This window comes from Chlamydotis macqueenii, chromosome 9, assembly GCF_036417535.1.
Source record: "Chlamydotis macqueenii isolate bChlMac1 chromosome 9, bChlMac1.mat, whole genome shotgun sequence".
Classification (NCBI taxonomy): Eukaryota; Metazoa; Chordata; class Aves; order Otidiformes; family Otididae; genus Chlamydotis; species Chlamydotis macqueenii.
Genome location: NC_141564.1, coordinates 19,888,155 through 19,907,932, shown reverse-complemented (window position 1 = coordinate 19,907,932; position 19,778 = coordinate 19,888,155). Strand labels below are relative to the sequence as shown.

The window sequence follows — 19,778 nt, the reverse complement described above, 5'->3', positions numbered from 1 at the left end:
AGCAGCAAACGGGGAGTTTACAGCACGGCACGTTCACGGGAACCGCGGGCGCTGCACGTCTGCTGGGCTGCGTTTCGCCGTGAGCTGCGAGGCCGACAGCCGGGGTCACCTGCGGCAGCTCGGCCTGGCCGCGAATCCGCTCCCGTGCCGGGCCCCAGGGCAGCGTTTCAAGGAAGAGAATTCACCAACGCCCTCACCGCCTTCACACCTGGCTCCAAAACTCGCTTATGCTGTTCCTCCTGTTGAGAGGATAAATATTCCTTGAAAAAAACAGAGCGATTAACCGAGAGGCCTGGCTGATTAATCGCCCAGGCGATCCCTGTCCCTCCTTTCCATCACCACCTCAGTACGATCCTCACTTGTTGCGTCTTGTTGGCTCTCGCCAAGCTAAACCGGCCCAGTGCCTCCATTTTAGACCCCAAAACCCCAGAACACCAGGGAGCACGTCCCTTGAACATCACCTCTCTTTGATTCTTCATCCGTACAGGTATTCACTGGCTGCTCTCTTTTAAACAAAATACTACGGTCACTTACAGCAACTCGATCCCAGAAGCAGCGCAATTTTTAAAGAAAACTTTGGATGTTATTGGTGACCCAAGGAAAGGGGACAGAGCGCGCTGGACACACTCAAACCCGTTTCTCTCTGCGTGGCCAGCAGTGTTAACGAGTTTACGACAATAAACGGGACAGAAGCACCATCTGCGGGGCCAGCTCGGGGTGGGGTGACCCCGTCAATTCTCCGGAGAACGCGTTGCCAGCCAGGTCACCGGCAGCACCCCGCTGCTGTCACCTTGCGGTACCGGTAGCTCCGGCCCGGGGGAAGCCGGAGGTCCCAGCGCCGGGACGAGCACCGGCCCCGCCTCCCCGCTAGGGGGCAGCAGAGCACCGAAGCGGGGGCTCTGAGGGAGCGGCCCGCGGGCGGCGGGAGGCGGGCGGGGCCGCTCCCCTCGGCGCCCCAGCGGGCCGGGGCGGCCGCCTCGCCGCGCTCCCTGCCACCGCCTTCCCCCCCTCCGCCTTCTTCGCCGCTGTTCCACTTCCGGCGGGCGGCGCCATCCCCATCCGGGGTCAGGGCCCCGTTCCCTTCCTGTTATTGCCCGTGCGGGAGGCGGCTCTATCGGAGCGGTGCTGCGTTCGTCAGCGCTCGGGGTGGGGGGGGGGGGGGGAACGGTCACCCGCCGAGGTGTGCAGTGGCGACTGCGGGGCGGCTGGAGGGCTTGTGAGTGCTGCGGGGCGCTGCCCGGCCCAGCCCTGCCCGTTGGGGCGGCGGCTGCGGGCCGGCTCGGAGGCGGGGAGGCCGCGCCTGTGAGGTGAGTGAGTGAGGCGGGGGTCGGGACCGGGGCCGGGGCCGCTCGGCTGCCTTGCGGCGCAGCCAGCGCTCTCCGGGTGGTGGCGGCTGGGGGCTTCCCGGCACCGCGGCCGGGCGGTGGCGGAGGGGAGCGCCGCCCTCTGTGGGTTGCGGGGCGTCTTGCTCGGCTTCGGCAGCCGGGGGCGACCCTGGGGTGGCCGGGGGGAGGCCGGAGCAGAGCCGCGGTGGGGCTTTCTTCGGCTGGGAAAGCTGCGAGGCGTTCCTCCGCCGGATCTTGTGGGTCTGCCCTCGTAGGGACGTAACCTGGGAGAGTGAAAACCGTAGTGGTTTGTTACTTCCGAATGCGGCTCCTCCACCCCCGAAATACAGCTACTTTCTGTAAATATAGTCTTGCGAGGGAGTGCGGTTGGGCTGGGTAGTGACACTGGGAGCAGAGCCTCTTCCGACCGTGTGTGTGTGTGAATCGGTGGCACACAATCTCCTGTTTCCAGCTGCAGTCGACTTACAGTAGCGGTGTTACATCTGTGCTACCTGTAAAATCTTATTTCATGCTCTCCAGAGATCTGTTTTCATCGATGCTAAATCTGAAACTGCTGTTTCTTACCAGTACCTGTGTATTTTCCAGCAGGTTGAATGTTAACAAAACTTTGACCAAGCTAATACAGACTGCCTGCTTGTTTTTCTTTGGGGGTTTTGTTGCTGTTTTCGGTATTCCTGAAGTTATTAAGGTATCAGACCTGTCACTTCTGTTGCTGTTACTGGTATGTCTCTGTAAATTGCTTTTTCTCTGTAGTTTTTGCTTGTTGACTTTAAAAATGTGATTGAACAGAGGTTGTTTTATAAACAATGCATATTCAGAACAAGCACAAGGAATGTATGTGTCTAAAAGTAGACAGTATGGACTGTAAAGCTTTGCTTGAGTTAATTTGTCAGTTATGAGGATTCTGCAGCAAACACGTGAAGGAGCAGTAAACTGAATTCAGAATCTGGATTTTGTAGTACTTAGTAGAAGAAATCTGGATTCTGTTTTGTTAGTTGCTTGTACCCTCACATCCCGGCTTTGAGCTACAGCAGCCTTTCAAATTCATCACATTGGATAAAGTTAGAAACTTTCCCATCATGAGCTGAATCATTCTTGAATATCTCCCACCTCACCATTAATTTATAGAGATGTTCTCATACTTGTTGCTTCACTTGCTTCCATGCTGCAGTTCTATAATGCAGTGTAATAATCAAAGTCCACCTGTTGTTATGCATAAACACTGTTAGTTCCTAGGAATATTCCAGTACTTGGCATGATGGGATGTAATGGTTTGTCTGCTGTGAGGAACTGACTAGACAAGCTTTCTGAAATAAAGCCCCATGTGAACTTAAAGTTTCACGCTAAAGAACTTAATTCTCAAACAATAACATTGGCAAAATTTTCCAGAGTGGTTAGTTGTTTGGAAGCATATTTTAGCCAATGTCATCACGTAGACAAACCACACATCGACTAAGCTCTTAGTGTTTGCAGAGGAATTTATGAAACCACACAATTCCTTATGTAATCCACAAAATATTCTGCTTTTTCATTAAGACAATAAATATAACAACTTCAGAGCTGCAGATGCCCTGCATTTCATAGGTGTTAACTTGATGCCATTCTTAGCAACCTGGAGAGAGTGTTCCGTGTTTTTTCAAAGCACATTAAGCCCAGCCTACAAATCCATGCCAAGGTGTTTTAGTTGTTCAGCTGCCTCTAATTGTCATACTGTGTTAATGGCAAATTTGTTTTCCTTCTTATTGCACTTTACTTGTATGAAGAATGAAACTCAGTGGTTTGTTTTTGTTTTTCTGGAGTATTCTTTGTGAAAGGCGGTGTAGCTTAGCTGTTTACAAAGCAATTGTGCTTTATTGGAAGTCATAGAATGGTTAGAGTTGGAAGGGACCTTCAAAGGTCATCCAGTCCAACCCCCCTGCAAGGGACATCTCCAACCAGATCATGTTGCTCAGAGCCTCATCCAGCCTGGCCTTGAACGTTTCCAGGGATGGGGCATCCACCACCTCTCTGGGCAACCTGTTCCAGTGTTCTACAACTCCCATTGTAAAAAAATTTTTCCTAATATCTAATCTGTATCTACCTCCCTCTATTTTAAAACCATTACCCCTCGTCCTGTCACAACAGGCCCTACTGAACAGCCTTTCCCCATCTTTCCTGTAGGCCCCCTTGAGGTACTGGAAGACAGCTATAAGGTCTCCCCGGAGCCTTCTCTTCTCCAGGCTGAGCAGTCCTAAAGTAGTTTGATACTTAGTTAACCGTTTCTCTGGCAACCAGGCCATTCCTGCTTTCTGGAGGCAAATGGGGCATAGTTCTTCCTGGATAACTCACTTTTTAAAAGTTGCTGGAAGCTTTAGAGTAGAGATTTCTACGACAAGCAAAGTTTTCACACCTCACCGTCATACTGTCTCACAAAACAAAGTACATCATAAGAGGTTTCCAGTTATTGGAAGAAAAGCACACCATTAAAAGTTGTTACTGGGTAAGGAATGGACTTTCTGATCACAGTTCTTCTTCAGATTCAAATGTGTAGTGTACTTTTTAATGGCATGGTCTTGTGTAATATTTTGGACAACCTTAATAATCATCATAGTTTTAACTCTGAAAGAGATTAGTTATCTATAAATGACTAGACAACAAGCCTAAGGCTGACATTTAGTCTGCAAAAAACTGCTTTCTTAAAAATTTTGTGCATAAAAAAGTCAATTCGTTATGTAGGCTTCTAGACTTCTGGTGCAGATTCTCTGGGTACCAGGAATACTCAGATATCTGAACACCTCATAAATACCAGCCACTTCCAAATAGAAAACTGTTGCAATTGCTTTTCTTGCCCGTTTTGGGGGAACAGAAATTGGAATGATGATACATTAATTCCAAATCATGCAGGAAATACTATCGTCTTGTAGATGAGTATCATATGTAGGTTTGCTTTGCCTGGTTGAGTACATTAATCAGGGTTAACAAAGGTTGTATTTAACAGGACATTTTAAAAACGTGTTTCAGTGAGGGGAAGCTTTTTTTAAGCTTTGACAGTAATGAGGAAACTGATTATTATGATTTATAACTGGAGTGAGAATAATACTGCAAAACTGGTGTTTCCAGTTTAGTCTTAAAATACCATTATAAAACTAAGTTTTGTCTTATTACTTACTGTTTTGTCACTACTGAAAAATGTGTGAAATCTAGTAGATCTCCCAGTTGGGGAAAAAAAAATGTGCCATATGTGCCTTTTTTATGTTCATGATTGAGTTGGAGGGGGAACATTTACGGAAAGAATAAGAGTTTGTACTTTGGCTAACTGAGGAAATGGAGTCGTGGCTTGTCATGTAAGCTAAGGTAGGGTTTGCGGTTTTTGCAGCTTTTTATGCATTGCATTCCATGCTTGTAGGAGTTTTTTCTCATCCTTTTAAAAAGCCAGACATCCAGCTGCTCCAAGGGATGATGCCTGTCTGAAATTGTAGCTATGGCTAGAAGAGGCCACAAAAATATTTACACTAAAACTGGATGGGAATCTTCTTTTGCCCTTTAAGTTGAATGTGTCATGGCAAATAATTATCTTACAAGTTTGTAGTATCTTAATTCAAACATGAGCAGTGGAGAGAGAAAATAGATTTGTCTCTCCTGATGTTATTTGGCCACCAAACTTAAGTGAATTCTTTTGAGGACAGGGTTGGTCCAGATAAATTCAGCTGGAAGGAACCTCTGGAGGTTATTCTATAAATCTATTTCTGAATGGTTGACGGAGTGTTAAATGAACCAGAAACAATGCTCTGAAGTATTAACTGTTGATTTTTTTGCCTGTGACGCTGCTATAGTGTTAACTTTAAGAAAACAAACAAACAAACAAAAACAAGCCCAACTGGGGGGCAGAGGGAATGAAACTGCTGTTTTTATTTTTGTGGAGTTGTTGTTGTTGTTGCTGTGTTTTTTGGGTTTTTTTTTTTTTAAGAGTATTTTTCTAAATCCTGTAAGTTACCTTGTGGTGAAATGGAAATGCAGCAGACTGAGTACAGTTCATGTAATTCTGGATCTGTCTTCTCTGTCTAAGCAGTACTTAATAGTTTTGCAGCCAGTATGCTGGTTTATATAGCATGCATTTACACTTGAATTCTAGAAAAGTATTTTAATAGTTAATTCTAGATGCAGATTTTGTGAAAGGCAGTCTAAGAAGCCTGTGTATTTCAAACAAGAAATGTGAGGGGCAGTGGACATCATCACTTGTTCTCTCTTAAGACCATTCTTTTCTTAAAGCCAGTAAAGCGGGGAATAAAAGCACTCAGCAGGCATAACTGACCCAGTACACTTGCTGGGAATATTTACAGTCTGATTTTGAAAAACTATGCTTGAATACCTGAACTCTAGAAATGTAAAAAACGAAATTACAAGAAACCAGCTTACCTCTGTGAAATCGAAGGCCAGAGAATGATGACGGAGTACTATCGAAGCTTTTGCCTCTCTGGCACGCTGCTAACTTGCAGCAATAGAAGTAAGTGACTGCTGCTGCAGTCTAGCTTAAGAACAGTTGAGTCAAACATAGAACTAAAGGTTCAGCAATCTCTTGTTTCATGCTCCGTTGCTTTTTACCAGGAGAAGGTTAGATGTACCTCAAAGAGACTGGGTTTTGGTTTTGTCTCCCCATTGACGCATTTCTTTAAATGAACTTATCTTCATGGATTTTATGTAGGAAAACTTTGGCAGTTTTCCTTACAGCTTGTGATTAAATAAATGCTTGCAAATGTAGCTTTTGATGACTGTGAACCACAAAACTTATTTGTTGAATACAGGAGACTTACTGAATTGACTAAGACTTACTGTAAAGTTCTCTGAAATCTTGGGACAGCTGAGTCAGATTATTGGCTGTACATTATGACCCTTTTCTAAGGCAAATAAATTTAGAGAAATATCCCTTGGGAGTTTTTTCTCAAAGCCCAACCCCAAAGAAATAAAACTGGAAGGTTACCTCCTAGATTGTACAACATGTCAAAAAACGTATCTGTGACTGAGACTTAACTGGTTTTGTTATTTCCATACTAATTAGTCTGTCTTTTGCCAGTACTTAATGTGGCAGTTAATGGTGATGAATGACTCTTGCCCAATGTGGTCCAAGTTTGTTCCTGATTTTTAACTCTTGCTGTGAACTTGCGTCATGGTCCTTCCAGAAGCAAGGATTTTCTGCTGAGATTGCATTTGTTGTTTTGGAAAAGTGTCTTGATCCACAGCTAAACGGCTGATAAGTTCTTGCAGAGGGCACTAAATCTGCAAGTAAAAAATTACTCCTTGTTGCAACATTAATCCTTCTTTTAGCTATTAGTAGTCAACAAAGAAACAAGTTCTTGAACATTCTCAAAATGCAAGAAACCTTGAATGTTACTGAAAAGAAAATACTCCAGAATCAGCATTTCTTCTGAGACTAATCAACCGTAAGTACAAATACCTGCCTGTCCTGTGGTCTGAATCTAGTAGAACAAAATTTTCTGTACCTTGGGACTTTGACATGTGTCTTACTAGAAAAGTGAGGAGACCCATCTCTGCGAAGATAAAGGCAAACTAAACACTGGATGCTTGAAAATGCAAGCACAAAAAAAAGTAAAAATGAACCAAGAGTAAAGACTGGTTTACCAAGCAAGCAGAGTGGAGATGAATGGTTTCTTTCTCAAACTCAACAAATATGCTTTGTGTGATAAGGTATGTTATTATCCAGTGTCAGTGCTTGTGCCGTTAAGTTACTTTTCATTAAGGCTGGAAAACACTAAGTGGACTCTTGACTACAGGCATAGTTTAAAAGATTAGAGTTAATAGTGCTAACATAAGGAGAAGTTTCTAGGTAGAGCGAGCTCCCTTTGCGAGAAGGGAAGCAAAAACTTCCACTCCGAAGAATACTCTAAAATATGCTTGTTGTGGTTGTTAAACTGATTAGGTTATAAAACATAGCATTTACTCTTCTTTTTTTTTTTTGTATTTATATTTCCAGTTCTTAACAGAATAATCAGCAAATGTTGTGGCTGGTTTATAAAAGTGGAAGTGATACTAATAAAACTGGAAATTGTTCTTCTGCTGCCTCCTGATAAATTTATGTGGATGTTGAACAACCATTTCCACTTACCAGTTTATCGAGGCAGTCTGCACTGGCGGGAGGAAGGTGATTAATATATTGTATTTTATCTTCTTACAATTCTGTGCTGCCACCTCTGAAATCTCCTTCAATTTTGACATTAAGTACTGTAGAAGAGCACTTGTCCCAAGAAAACCTCTAGTGTCTAAGTGGAAGAGCTAATTTTTAACCAACATCCAGACATCTTGAATAGTCATGATTGCGGTGTATAATTGAGAATGTGTCCACACAGAGTGCCTGTGAGTGCCACTTTTAGTCTAGCAAGTTTGTTACAAATAATTTTATTTTGGTGTAAAATAGTAATATGTGAAATGGAAATGCTGTCGTTGTAGATGATAAATGTAACCAGTTATGTGGTTTTTTTTTTTAAGTGGTTCCTAGCTAAAAGAAAGCACTTAAAGTTCATTTTAACATTTTAATTGAGAAGGTAAAGTTTAACTGTTATTTTCATGTTTAACTACTTACCAAGGTTATGGTTAGTGAAATTCTAGTAGCTTGTCTTCCTCATCAACTTGCTATGAAATGGAGGATAAAGCACTCATGTGGTTATCAGTGCTCAGCAGCCCTCCCTTGATCTCCGATGCCTCCAGCTTGGAATGTTTTGACATGTAGGGAAAAATGGCATAACTACCAGTAAGAGATAAAGGATGAAAACAGAAGCCAACAAGCAACAAAACAGCAGAGTTGATACATGAAGAAAAGGATAGCAAAACCTATTTCTGACTGTGGAAACTCTCCTTAAATGTGTTGTCAAATTACTTTGCAATCCAGCTCTTCAACTCTTCTTTCATCACCTCTCTTCCAAGCCTTTCATTGTGCATCGGCAGATAAGATAGTATCACAGGCAACTGCAAGGTGATAGGAGAAGTGTAACCACTATTATAGCTTCTAATCTCTGCTGGTATGTGAGCAGATTATTTATTTAAACAACAACAACAAAAAAAAGGTGATTTGCAGTATAGTCACCCTTCCCTAATTTGTGGTTTTTATGGATTGAAATTAAATCCGAAACACTTAAGCTTTTCTGGTCTTCTCTTCTATCCCAGGGTTAAACTTCACCAGGCTGAAAACTACTTTCAGTCTTTTTGAATATACACACCTACAAAAACATTAACAAAATGTTTCCAGAGAACCATGTATTATAAATACTTCCTTGCTTGTGCAGATGTGTAAAGTTCTCTTAATAGCAGATACTGACTGACTACAGCCAGTATCTTTTTGACTTTTAAAAAAATTAGTTATTTCTTTTTTGATGTATCCCTTCTTACAGAGCTGTGATTGTAGCAGTGGGTAGCATGTGCCTTTGTCTCAAAGTGTTTAACTTTGTGACTTTTCCAAGCTGGGAAGTTGAGAAATCTTTGGACTGTTGTGGAGTCGTTGCTGGTATTCACTGTTTAAATACCTATCAGCTTATGTCACTTTCTTCTTCAGAAAGTTCGTGTTATTTGCAAACATCATCTATTTAGGCAAATATTAGCCATTTCTTTCAGATGTAGTAAACACAAATTGTTAATACCCTGACCTTGTTAGAGAAACAATTTGGCTAGCAGCTTTGAAGTACAGGAAGAAGACAAGAAGCTTAATGTCTCAGTAGCCCCACATTTGAAATCATGCTTTCGTGTTTGCACAACATAGGGTTTACAAAGCAGATGCTTCTAACGGATACGTATGGAAACGATAAACATTTGATTAAACATGATGAAGAACCATTTGTCACAGTTTACCATATCTGTTTCTGTACTTCAGGCTGAAGCACGCGGGACCTAATGGCACACATAGTCGCAGTGAATCATGTTTGTTTGCACTTCTTGGACACAAATGCAAATACATTAGTGTCTCAGGAGTCATGATTGTTACTTTGGCATTCAACCTGTAAATGCAGAGAAAAGTCCTATTCAGCCAAAGTCAACAGCTAGAACAAGAATAAACCTACATTCCTTATGGTTTCAAAGAAACTTTGGTTTCTTTGTAACTTCTGTAAAGCAGTCAAATACGCTTCCAAAATCAGTAATTCAGTCAGCGGTGTTGTTTCACACAGAAGGCCCAGTTTTCTGATGCGCTTGGGTGCAGTACACCCAAATGATCTGTGACCTTTGGGGAGGTGAAGCCTGGTGGGAGCGTGTCGTGGTGCTAAGTGCTTGGCAGCTGAATAGTGTCCCACTGTGCCACTCACATACTTCTTGTGTGGGGTAAGCAGGACAGTCTGTCTGCTGCGTAGTAAATAAAGGTCTGTTGATAATCTTCTGTGGAAAACCAATGGCGCTTACCTTTCAGCAGGGTTATCATCTACTGCTAAATAAATATTTAGTTAATCCCCATTGACTCTGTATCACAAACAAGTCTGCTAGGGAGTAGTGCTTCATTATTTCTAACTGACTTTTGAAAAGCCATAATATTTTCCTGTTGTGATTATAGCTTGTGTAGAAGTAGGCAATCACTTCTACAGGGCAGAGTTTGCAACGAACTGGATCTGTTTGCGTACTAGCTTGTTCCATGTATCATTGTATAGGACAACTTGCTGTGAACTGTATAAACTTCAGCTGTTTATAGGGCATGAGTATCTGCAGAATTGAAAATTTCCATTGAGGTGGCTGTGCCTTTGTGTTAACTCTGCCATAAACTTCATTCTCAACAGGTGGTTTTAAAAAGGGAGTTAAGAAATACCTCGATGGAAAATGTGTTATTTCAGTTCAGGAGCTTAAACAAAGGGGAAAAAACCTACTTCCATGGCTTTTGCTGAGGCGTGTGGTTCCTTATAAATGCTCTATCCCATCCTCTGTTTGCCAGTAAATAAAGCAATGATTTTTGCTAACAGCATTCAGTAAGTACATGCAGACTAAACCCATACTTCTATAAATGTTGTTTGGCTGCAGAAGTCAGTCAAGATAGAATAAATGGAAAGCTAATATATGTTTGGATTATGGAACAGAAATGTGTGTCTTCCAGTTCACTGTTCTATGTGTAATGTTAAAAATCTCCAAACTATTGCAGTTCTTGCCCTGCCCTTCTAGGTATGGACAGTGGGAGAGGAAATATTTCCTCTTTTTAAGTACAATTGGAGGTTCATCTTGCTGCAGCACTCGCTTCTAAAAGCCAAGGTGACATGTCTGGGGGAGATCAGCACCAGGACAGGCCCAGTACCAGTTACAGCTCTGCTACACAGCTGTTCCTTTTAGGTGAAGATCCAGCCTGGACCAGAGTGCAGAACACCTGAATTCACTCCGCGTCGGCTCTTTGTCCTTGTCTGTGTGCCAGCGCTTCCTGTGTTTAAACTTCCTGTTTACTGTCTGGGTTCCAAATATCCCAGGAAGGTGGGAGGATGGGCAGAAACATGGCTTTATTTAAGGTGGAGTTTTATATTTGTGTGTATATGTATATTCAGTGTTTGTTACCTATCTAATCTAGTTTCATGAAAGACATTCTAGAGTAATCTTTTGTTTACGTGGTCTTGCACTAATTTCTAAAAGCAGAACGTTTCTGCATGAAAAACCTGACATTGAAGCCCTTAGTATTTATAGCAAGGAGCAGAATATGGTTTGCGGTGTGCTTTTACTTCATGTTCTTTCTGATCACATAAAAAAAGTCTGTCACTCATATAAAATGCAGTAGTAAAGAAAAATATGTAATCAGAGGAAAACCTTATTTCTATTGGTGCAAAATGGCACGTTGTTCTGATTTTGTTGCTGAACTTTAAATCAAAATCTTTATTTTAATTTAAAGAGCTTGAAAGAGTTTGAGTGCTGCTCGCTGAGCTTCAGAGTGCACAGCTAGCTGAGGAGGAACAGCTCCAACCAGACCACAGCCAGCTGGGACGGCAGTTCTCATCCTGCTACATAGCAAGCCAAGCTAATCACTGAAATAATGAGTGAGCAGATATGTGAAGTGTAAAGAGAAGATGCATTGCTTCTCTAATTCTTTGTTGTGCTCTATGACTACTAGTCTTCTATAAATAACAAAATCCTTTCCTTTGAAGTGAAGCTAGGAATGGAATTACTGTATTATTTAGGACTAAAAAGGAAGATTTAATTCCAGGCTTTCCTTTGTTTAACAAAAAGGAAAAAAAATCTGCCTTTAACTGGAATAAAATGTTCTAGGACAGACATTCTGCTCTTGGTATGTCATGGGATCCCTAGGGAAAAAGCGCAATCACAGTGGGAGTTGTAGAGGTCACCAGCAACTTGCAAATGTTTCTTTCTTGTGATTCTGTTTTCGTGGCTCCCAGATAGTGAGAGATGTTATAAACGATATGCCTGCATGGATGGGGGAGGGCGAGCGAGGGAATTTGAAAATAAGAATTTGCAAAGGTCTTTTGGTGTTCTTGGAGGAAAAGTCGACTCCAGTGATAGTAAATCTTCTTAAACTGTTCAGCTTGTTTTTGTCGTTTGATCCTATATTTTTTCTGTAACACATACCATAGATACACACACACACACACACACATATATATATTGAAATAAAAACAACTAAAAACCTCTTGGGCAATACTTTCTAGCGAGGTTGACTTCCCCCCCACCCACCCTCCCAGGACGACCTCACCATTAATTTTTATCCATGGTATCTGAAAGTCATTACAACCAGAATCAGGGAATATTTTTATTCTGAAAATAAAAAAACCCTGCATGTACGATAACTTTAAAGAAAGCAACTTTAAAACACGGTCAACTCACTTTCTCTTATCTAACTAAACTGAAACTTTTCGTTAGTTTCCAGTGAGATTTTACATTCACAGGAAAGAATGATCTTGTATTTCTGCTGTACTAGAACTCTACAGATGCTACCATAGCTCTGTCTAGAGCAAGGCAAAGGTGCTCAGCACTGTTTGTTTTTGCAGAGGGGAGGTGGGTAACTGTAAATAAAGCTAGTAGTATGTGGAAATGCATTTCATTTCCTTCTGGCACAAGTTAGGAAGGCAAGTTAGGAAAATATGTCTTCAACAGTATTCAGTCCTTCTGTTTGTTTGCCTTGCGCTGCTGTTTGTGATCAGATAAGCAATTCTGCGTATCTGCGCCTTTTCTGTGAAATAATAAGGATGAAAGCAATGCGTAAGAAGTGCAAAGACGTAACTGCAATACAGCAACTCCTGCTTTCTCTTCTAAAGAAAGCAATATTGCTGCTGTTTAAATCTGTCTGTAATAATGTTTTTATAGAGGGCAATTTCAGACATCTTTGTACTGGTCCTCCTGGATTTTGGAAAAATGCCAGCTTGGCAAGCAGGAAGATCAAAAGGACAGCACTGAAAGTATCAAGGCTGGGGCAGCCTTACTGCCACCACACAGCAGGTTTGGACAGCAGCGAAATTAGACAGGCAATGCTGCCCAGGTTTTGTCATGGTGAGTTTTGCGAAGCCTGGTGTGTCTGAAGATGAGGATAAAACATTTCAGTCTTTAGAAAGTTTGAAATGTCTGGGACAAAGTGGAATGTAGGTTTTGCATTCTGAAAAGTATTACTCTTGTCCCAGGGTTTTTTTTTTCCTGCCCCCCAACTTTGTTTCAAGGGTTCCACAGAAGTTAAAAAAAAGCTTATTTAGGAACCTGTGGTTGATAGTTCGATCAGTTTGATAGAAAATCAGGAAAATCATATAACTTACACTTGAGTGTGCAATAAATTAGAATCTATAAACATAGTTGGATTGTTTAGTGAGTAGAAGACTTTCTTAAGGCTAAGAAGCTAGAGGAAACTTGTACCTCAAAAAGAAATAAAATCGAGTCATAAATCCTAGTGAGCAGCTCTTTGATACCGAAGATACTGCAAATTATTATAAAACATTGCTACATCTATCTGTGAAAGCAATGTGATGGGATTTGTCTTGTGACTGGAAAAACTAATGGACATCAATTAAAGTGTGGTAGTTTACTGAATGACTAATTTGTTTTCAAGTATGGACTGATAAAGTTGTATTGAGTGTTTAGTCTGTCCTTTTGAATTGATTTTGAAAACACCAGCAGATGTTTATAGCAATGCAAAATTACTCTGTTCGCAGTTACTGGAGTGTGTACCTCTTTGCATAATCATCCCAGACTTTATACATTTAATCCCATATTACAGCACAGTACAACTCTGCTTCTTGCTTCCTTCTGCACTTGCTAGATTTATTGCTACTTGGTTCATCGTAGATGGAAGGATTTCCTTCTTGTAGAGTAACTGTAGGGGCTTGTGCTGATGACGACCTTAACAATAAGTCTACTAAAGTGAACGATACTGGGTTTTTTGTTTGTTTGTTTTCCTCCTAGACTGGCCCACAGACTTGCACAGTGGGTCTTCACCTGCTTTATAGACACGTGTTAAAGTTAAACGGAGCTCCTCTTTGGAGAACATACCCACAGATAACTTACAGGGAAAAAAGCCTTATCGGTTAACTGTGGGTTTTACATAGGTATTTTTTAATATATCTTAATTGCCAAACGTTGATATCTATGTGCAGTTGATAGAATGTTTGTGAGTAATCTCTAGACAATGAAAATTGATTAATCCATTCACTTAATCTTATCTGTGAGCAGATAATCTGTAAAACTGTTCTCCTAGCAAGGAAGAGTTCTCCACGCTTTCTGGTAGAAGAGCTCATGAAAGGTCATTTGTTGTTTGCTTGTTTTCGTAGCGTAGCTTCCATCCGTACTGAAGGGTAACGGTCCTTCCTTTTAGCAAGACACATAAAACTTGGATCAGTGACACTCCTGTTTGAGACTCTTCTGGCAAAATGTTAATGTACAAAAAACACAGTGGGAAAAATACTGCCAGGATGTCCTGTTGAGCTATAGATGTACAGGGCTTTTGAGTGTAAAAATATGGTGAAAACAGCTGCAGTAGCTTCAGATGTCTTCAGGAAAAATATAGATATGAGACTTGACTCAAGTTAATTTGTCTCAAGGTTAGTTTCCTTAAATTATGAACGCAAAAAGTACTTATTTGAGTACTAAGGTTAGGAACCGATGTTAACTCTCCTGCAGCACAATTCTTACTAAATTTCTCCCTCGCTGAGCCCTGTTCCTCAAGGGGAAGAAATTATTTTCAGAAGAAGTGGCAGCAAACATGATGATGGTCTCATGTAAACCCTTTCAGAGTTAACGTATTTGTATGTAATCAAGAAGGCATTAGAAAAATAATTGTAGGCTGTAACTTGTAATAAGGTATTCAATAGAATGAAATTGAGTTAATCATGCGGCTGTATGGTTCTGCACAATTCGGTGCTGTGAGGTGATAAAACTGCCAGCTTACCAAAACCAAATTGTCTAAACTTGGCATCTGTTATTCTAAATGATGTAGTTGTTTGACTATAGGGGTCTTCTCTCCTGTAAGAAAGTACATTATATTTAATTCACATTCATATAACTGGATGTGGAAGCAAGTAGGCATCGCTGTTTTGGGAGGTATGTTGTTGAACTTTCCTCATTCATCCTCCATGTATATCTGTTGTTTTTCAATGGAGTCTCAAAATTTGATCACTTCTAGATCGGGTGCTTGTCAGGGTTAGTGGTGGAGAATATATTGAATGGACCAGGAAGACTGTAAATAGTTCAAATGAATGCAGTTTGATCAGTGGGCGTCTTTAAAGTTTGGCCTTTCTGACCATCTGTGTTTAAGATGGTTTTGGAAGGTCGGGGATTGCAGGTGTGATGCAGTGTTCTTTTGAAGTGTTTGCGAGTACCCTTAGTTGGATTTAAATAACAGCTCTCTAGAATACTCTTAAAATTATAGTCCTCTCACTGTCGAAGAACATAATTGATTCTATTTATTCCAGGCAGCCTTCCAGATTTGGAAGTGTACACAGAAACACAAGCTGCCAAGTATACTTCAAAACTGTTTCTGTTTACATTTTTGATTTCCAAATCCAAACCCCGGAGGCATGCTTACATGTGCAAGTAAAATGAATGTGCACACAGAATGACTCCGTGCGCAGTTCCAGCGCGTGTCTGTATCCCAGTTTAAAACAAAAGCTGCTGGTTTGGTGCACCTGCTCCGAAAAGAGTGTCAATTTCGGGGTGTCCCTTTTGGACCATTTGAAAATCTCTACATAAATGGTGTTGAGCTGTCATTTAACACTTGAAATCTTTTAAAAAGCCAAGGTTGACCCTTATTTTGAAAAGATCATTGTCTAAAAGGATTTAATATATACGTGTGTCGCCCAGCCCTGCCTCTGTTTCTCTATCAGCAATTATTGGTGGGGAGGAAAAACTTGCAGCAGAACGAGCCAGCGTTCCCGAAGCTGGACTAGCTCGGCACTGCCGCACTTGTGCTTGCTCACTGGGTAGACCCTGGCGTTTGTCTGACTCCGTGGGGATCTCAATATGGCAGCTAACGTAGCAGAAGCTGACAAAGAAATGAGAAGTGAGTAGTTCTCTACCACTTTAATCCGTCTGACCCTGTAACGCACCCGAGCCAGCATGATGAACGCCTTAGGTAGGGAGAAGATGGGCTCTTACTGCTGTCAGCTCAGAGGAGCCTCAACAGGACTGTGGAACTGAACTTAAAAGGCTGTTGGTATAAACTCAAGTCTGTGTTGTGAATATATAATTTGATTGTGCGCCATCTGTATTATCATTGTTTGTGTGGACAGAAAAGTTCTCATGCCTGCATGTTTGTGTTTTGGTTTTTTCAAGCTGCTTAACAGTGGTGGGTTTCTGCCTGTGCTTGTAATTAAGAAGTGTAAATAAGCATGTGATTCACAGTGTGGAGAGGGAGTCCTGTTCATCCATTGCCTGATCGAAAAGACGCTATTTAACCTTCTGTATGTTTATCTGTAAACTGAGGATAGTTATTGGTAATTCAGAATTCTCAAAGTTACTCTAAATGGTGTTATTTGGGTTCACTTGTAATGTTTTGTAGTGGGTCAGCTTTCCAAGTCTGGTTCTCTAAATCCATTGTGAGTGTGCTTAGAACTTTCCATTTCAGCATCTGCTCACTGAAACTGTGACAATGATGAGGGAAATAAAATACCTTCTTTAAGCTCTTGCTAAAAAAGAAGTCAATTGCAAAGCCCTTCTAAATATGCATGAGGTGTTAGTGGAAAAGCATTTTTCTAAATCTGCAGTGGCACTTCAGTACTTTTGTTGATATTTTTAAAAGCCCAAACTACAACTGCAAAGGAGGGATAACATTGCTACTCAGAGTTGCTTAGGAAGCAGTGGATTTGGGAAAACTCAATTTTCATTCTAATACTTCTTTTTAAGAACTGAAGTGTGGCAAAAGCAGGTACTGGAGGTACTTGGAAGAAAACGTTTCAGAAAATAACAAGGCAGGCATAGAAGTGTAGAAATTAGTATAATGACTTTACTTTTTACATATGCATAATTTAAAAATATAATTGTACATAATTATATATACATAAAATACATATAAATTTTAAAAATTGCTGAGCAAAGGGGAAGCATAGTATTCATTGCTTTTCCCTAGCTGGAGCTTTCAGAAAGCTGATGAAACAGAAGAGATGTGAAGCTGTTGGTTTGGGTTCTTCCCTTCTTTCTGTTATTAAGAAACTAAGAGAGGCAGTCCTAAGAGGGTTGTTGACTTAAAAGATGACTGAGAATGGCTTTAGAGTAGTACCCTGGTAGTTGTCCTAGCCCTGTGCTTTCAGAACACTTGGCTGATGGAGGAGGCGTGATGGAAAATGGACTGCTCTTTAGAAGTCTGTTGATATTACCCTCTCATAATGAACATGCTGAAGTTGATGAAATTGTGGGCGAAGTGGAAGTAACACACTATGCCAGATTTGTGTAACGTGTGAGGACCTGTGTGGTAACTTACTGTTCTGCGATGAGAGCTTAGGTCTATGGGAGGTGGTTCAGTGAAAACGTCTTTCTGCTCAGTGATGGTCAGAAAAGGAACTTATTAGGAAACCAACAGAAAATATTACGTCGCTGTGTAAATGTGTTCTCAGTTTGGACCTTGAATGTGGCGTGCAGGTATGGTTGCTCCCCCTCTGCCTCGCAAAAAGGCTATGGTAAAGGTGAAAGAGATAGAGGGAAGGTGACAAGGATTAACAAAAATATAGAATGACTTTTGGGCAGAGAAGGACTAAATAATCTGGGACTACTATGGAAAAGGAGTAGTGGGCAGGACTTGATGGAGCTCTATAAAATTAAGAATGAATGCAAAGATAAGGAACTCTGTTCCATTACAAGAAGTCTAGGATATCAGGTGAAAGTAGCAGGCTTCAGAAGAAAGAAAATCAAATAATTTGTAACGTAGAGTAGAGTATCCTCTACTCTTATCACAGGATGCCAACAGTTTGTATGTGAAAACTTCTGGAAAAAACTCAATAGTTCTTGATGGATTTATTTCTCAAATACATAAATATTACTTCTGACTAAGGAAATTAAAAATAGGTAGCAATTAGGAGAGTTTATTGATGAGACACCACTGTGTGCCTGCCTAGTTCTACTCTTTGTTTGGCATCTGTTCTTGGTCACTGGCTATGAGACATCTCTGCTCTGTCCGGATACAATTTTTCTTCTACCTGCTTTGAGCCACCATAAGGCAGCGCTGCTAGAAGGTCAGACACATTCCCCTGATGTCCTTTGGCTTGGGAAAGACATTCATGTGGCCACCAAAGGGAACTAGAACAGGGAATTGATGCGAAATAAAACAAGCCCAAGTGTTAATGAAGCTCAGTTCTTCTGTCTCATTGAAAAAAAAAAAGGATTTGTTGCTGTTTTCGGTAGCTTATACTGATCTAAAAAAGCGAAGACCAAGTTTTTTTTTGTGTACGTGGATTCTTAAAATCAAGCTTATAAGTATTTACTAAAACATCTAACTATTATGTCAGTGGTGTTTGCAAACTTAAGAGGTTTGGGATGAGAAGTAGTTTAGAAAAAAAAATTGGAGCGTTGGTTTGGCTAAACTGAGCAGAGCTTATAGTTTGTGTATCAGCCAAATGCCAATAAATGTTTCTGTTTCCAAATTAAAAATGTGAGGAACTGAGTTTGAGGCTTGCTTAAAAACTACTGTAATAGTAACTTGAATATTTGATATTTTTATCCCCTATGCTACTTAAGTTTTCTAATAATAAATTATAAACCTCAGGTAAAAAAAAACTAATCCTCTATTTTTTAAGACCATATGCATATTGGCATTTTTTTCTAAACTAATATGTTTCTGCTCTTAACTGTTTTGAGTAGATATTTACGTTAAATACAAGTTCCTTAGATATCAGTTTTATCAAGTCTTTTTTATCAATGTAAAATATAGCCATGAATATTAATCCACAACTATAAGTGGGTTTTGAACAATTTTATCTGAAATTCCTTGTGATGTTCATATTTAAAATTTTAATATTTTAAATTTCTGATTTTTACTTAGGTTTCCTCGTACGAATCACGGCTTGAAAAACTTCCAGTACAGAGTTACCTAAAGACTTAAAAATGCCTCCACGACCATCATCTGGGGAACTATGGGGCATCCACTTGATGCCACCGAGGATCCTGGTGGAGTGTCTTCTCCCGAATGGAATGATAGTGACTCTAGAATGCCTCCGTGAGGCTACCTTACTAACTATTAAACATGAACTCTTCAAAGAAGCGAGAAAATACCCTCTCTATCAACTCCTTCAAGATGAATCTTCTTACATTTTTGTAAGTGTTACACAAGAAGCAGAAAGAGAAGAATTTTTTGATGAAACACGGAGACTTTGTGACCTGCGATTATTTCAACCTTTTCTAAAAGTCATTGAACCAGTAGGTAACAGAGAAGAAAAAATCCTTAACAGAGAAATAGGTGAGATTATCTATATTTAAACATAGCTAATCTGTTTAACTGGTTTCTCCTCTTCAAAATACAGAACAACTGAAACGGGTTGTTTCACCTGTACCTGTCAAAGTTTGCATTTCGTAATTGTCAGTTGTTGCGTCAAACGTCCAAAGATGCTGATCGTAGTAAAGTGGATATTTGTAAACTATGAATTTTGGTTCTTTTTTTTTTTTTTTTTTCTGTTCTGTTACATTCAGATGTGAAGTATTGCTGTGTATGTATTTGTAGTTCTGTTTAGGTTAGAGGACATCTTTTACTTGTTGCTGTGGCAGGATTTCATGATTACAGAGCAAAGCCTTATTGTACCTGTTCTGTTGTTTGAGAAATCAATCTTAATTTGTCTTGAAGCTTACAGAATTGTAAATTCTGCATTTTAGTTATAAATCTTAAACCACAATTGCAATAACATATTTTAATAGTGCTCTATTTTTGCTTAGAAAGTAAAATGTCAGAAATGAGGTGTTTTCCCCCTTTTTCCTACAAAAAGAGGATGGGGAGGGAAATAAAAACAGCTGAGGTTAGAGGGGCAGAGGAGAGACAAGTTGTAATGTTTTGAAGCATCTCTGGAGTAGAGTATCATTTCC

General features: G+C 40.6%; 1 protein-coding gene across 5 annotated transcripts in view; it reads left to right on the top strand.

The window, feature by feature from the left end:
- The first annotated feature begins 1,207 nt into the window (after positions 1-1,207).
- Positions 1,208-19,778, top strand: part of PIK3CA (phosphatidylinositol-4,5-bisphosphate 3-kinase catalytic subunit alpha) — a 43,152-nt gene continuing 24,581 nt past the window's right edge. For 2 of the 5 annotated variants that reach the window (XR_015259379.1, XM_086754685.1), the window contains exons 1-2: positions 12,516-12,785; positions 18,748-19,161. Coding sequence is in view for 4 of the 5 variants with exons in the window: in XM_086754685.1 (XP_086610811.1) it covers positions 18,810-19,161 (352 nt within the window). In the remaining variant the exon portion in view is untranslated. Of the gene's footprint in view, positions 1,308-11,199; positions 11,321-12,515; positions 12,786-15,758; positions 15,778-18,747; positions 19,162-19,778 lie in introns of those variants that run through there. The other 3 variants (XM_086754686.1, XM_086754687.1, XM_086754688.1) reach the window with 3 other exon arrangements.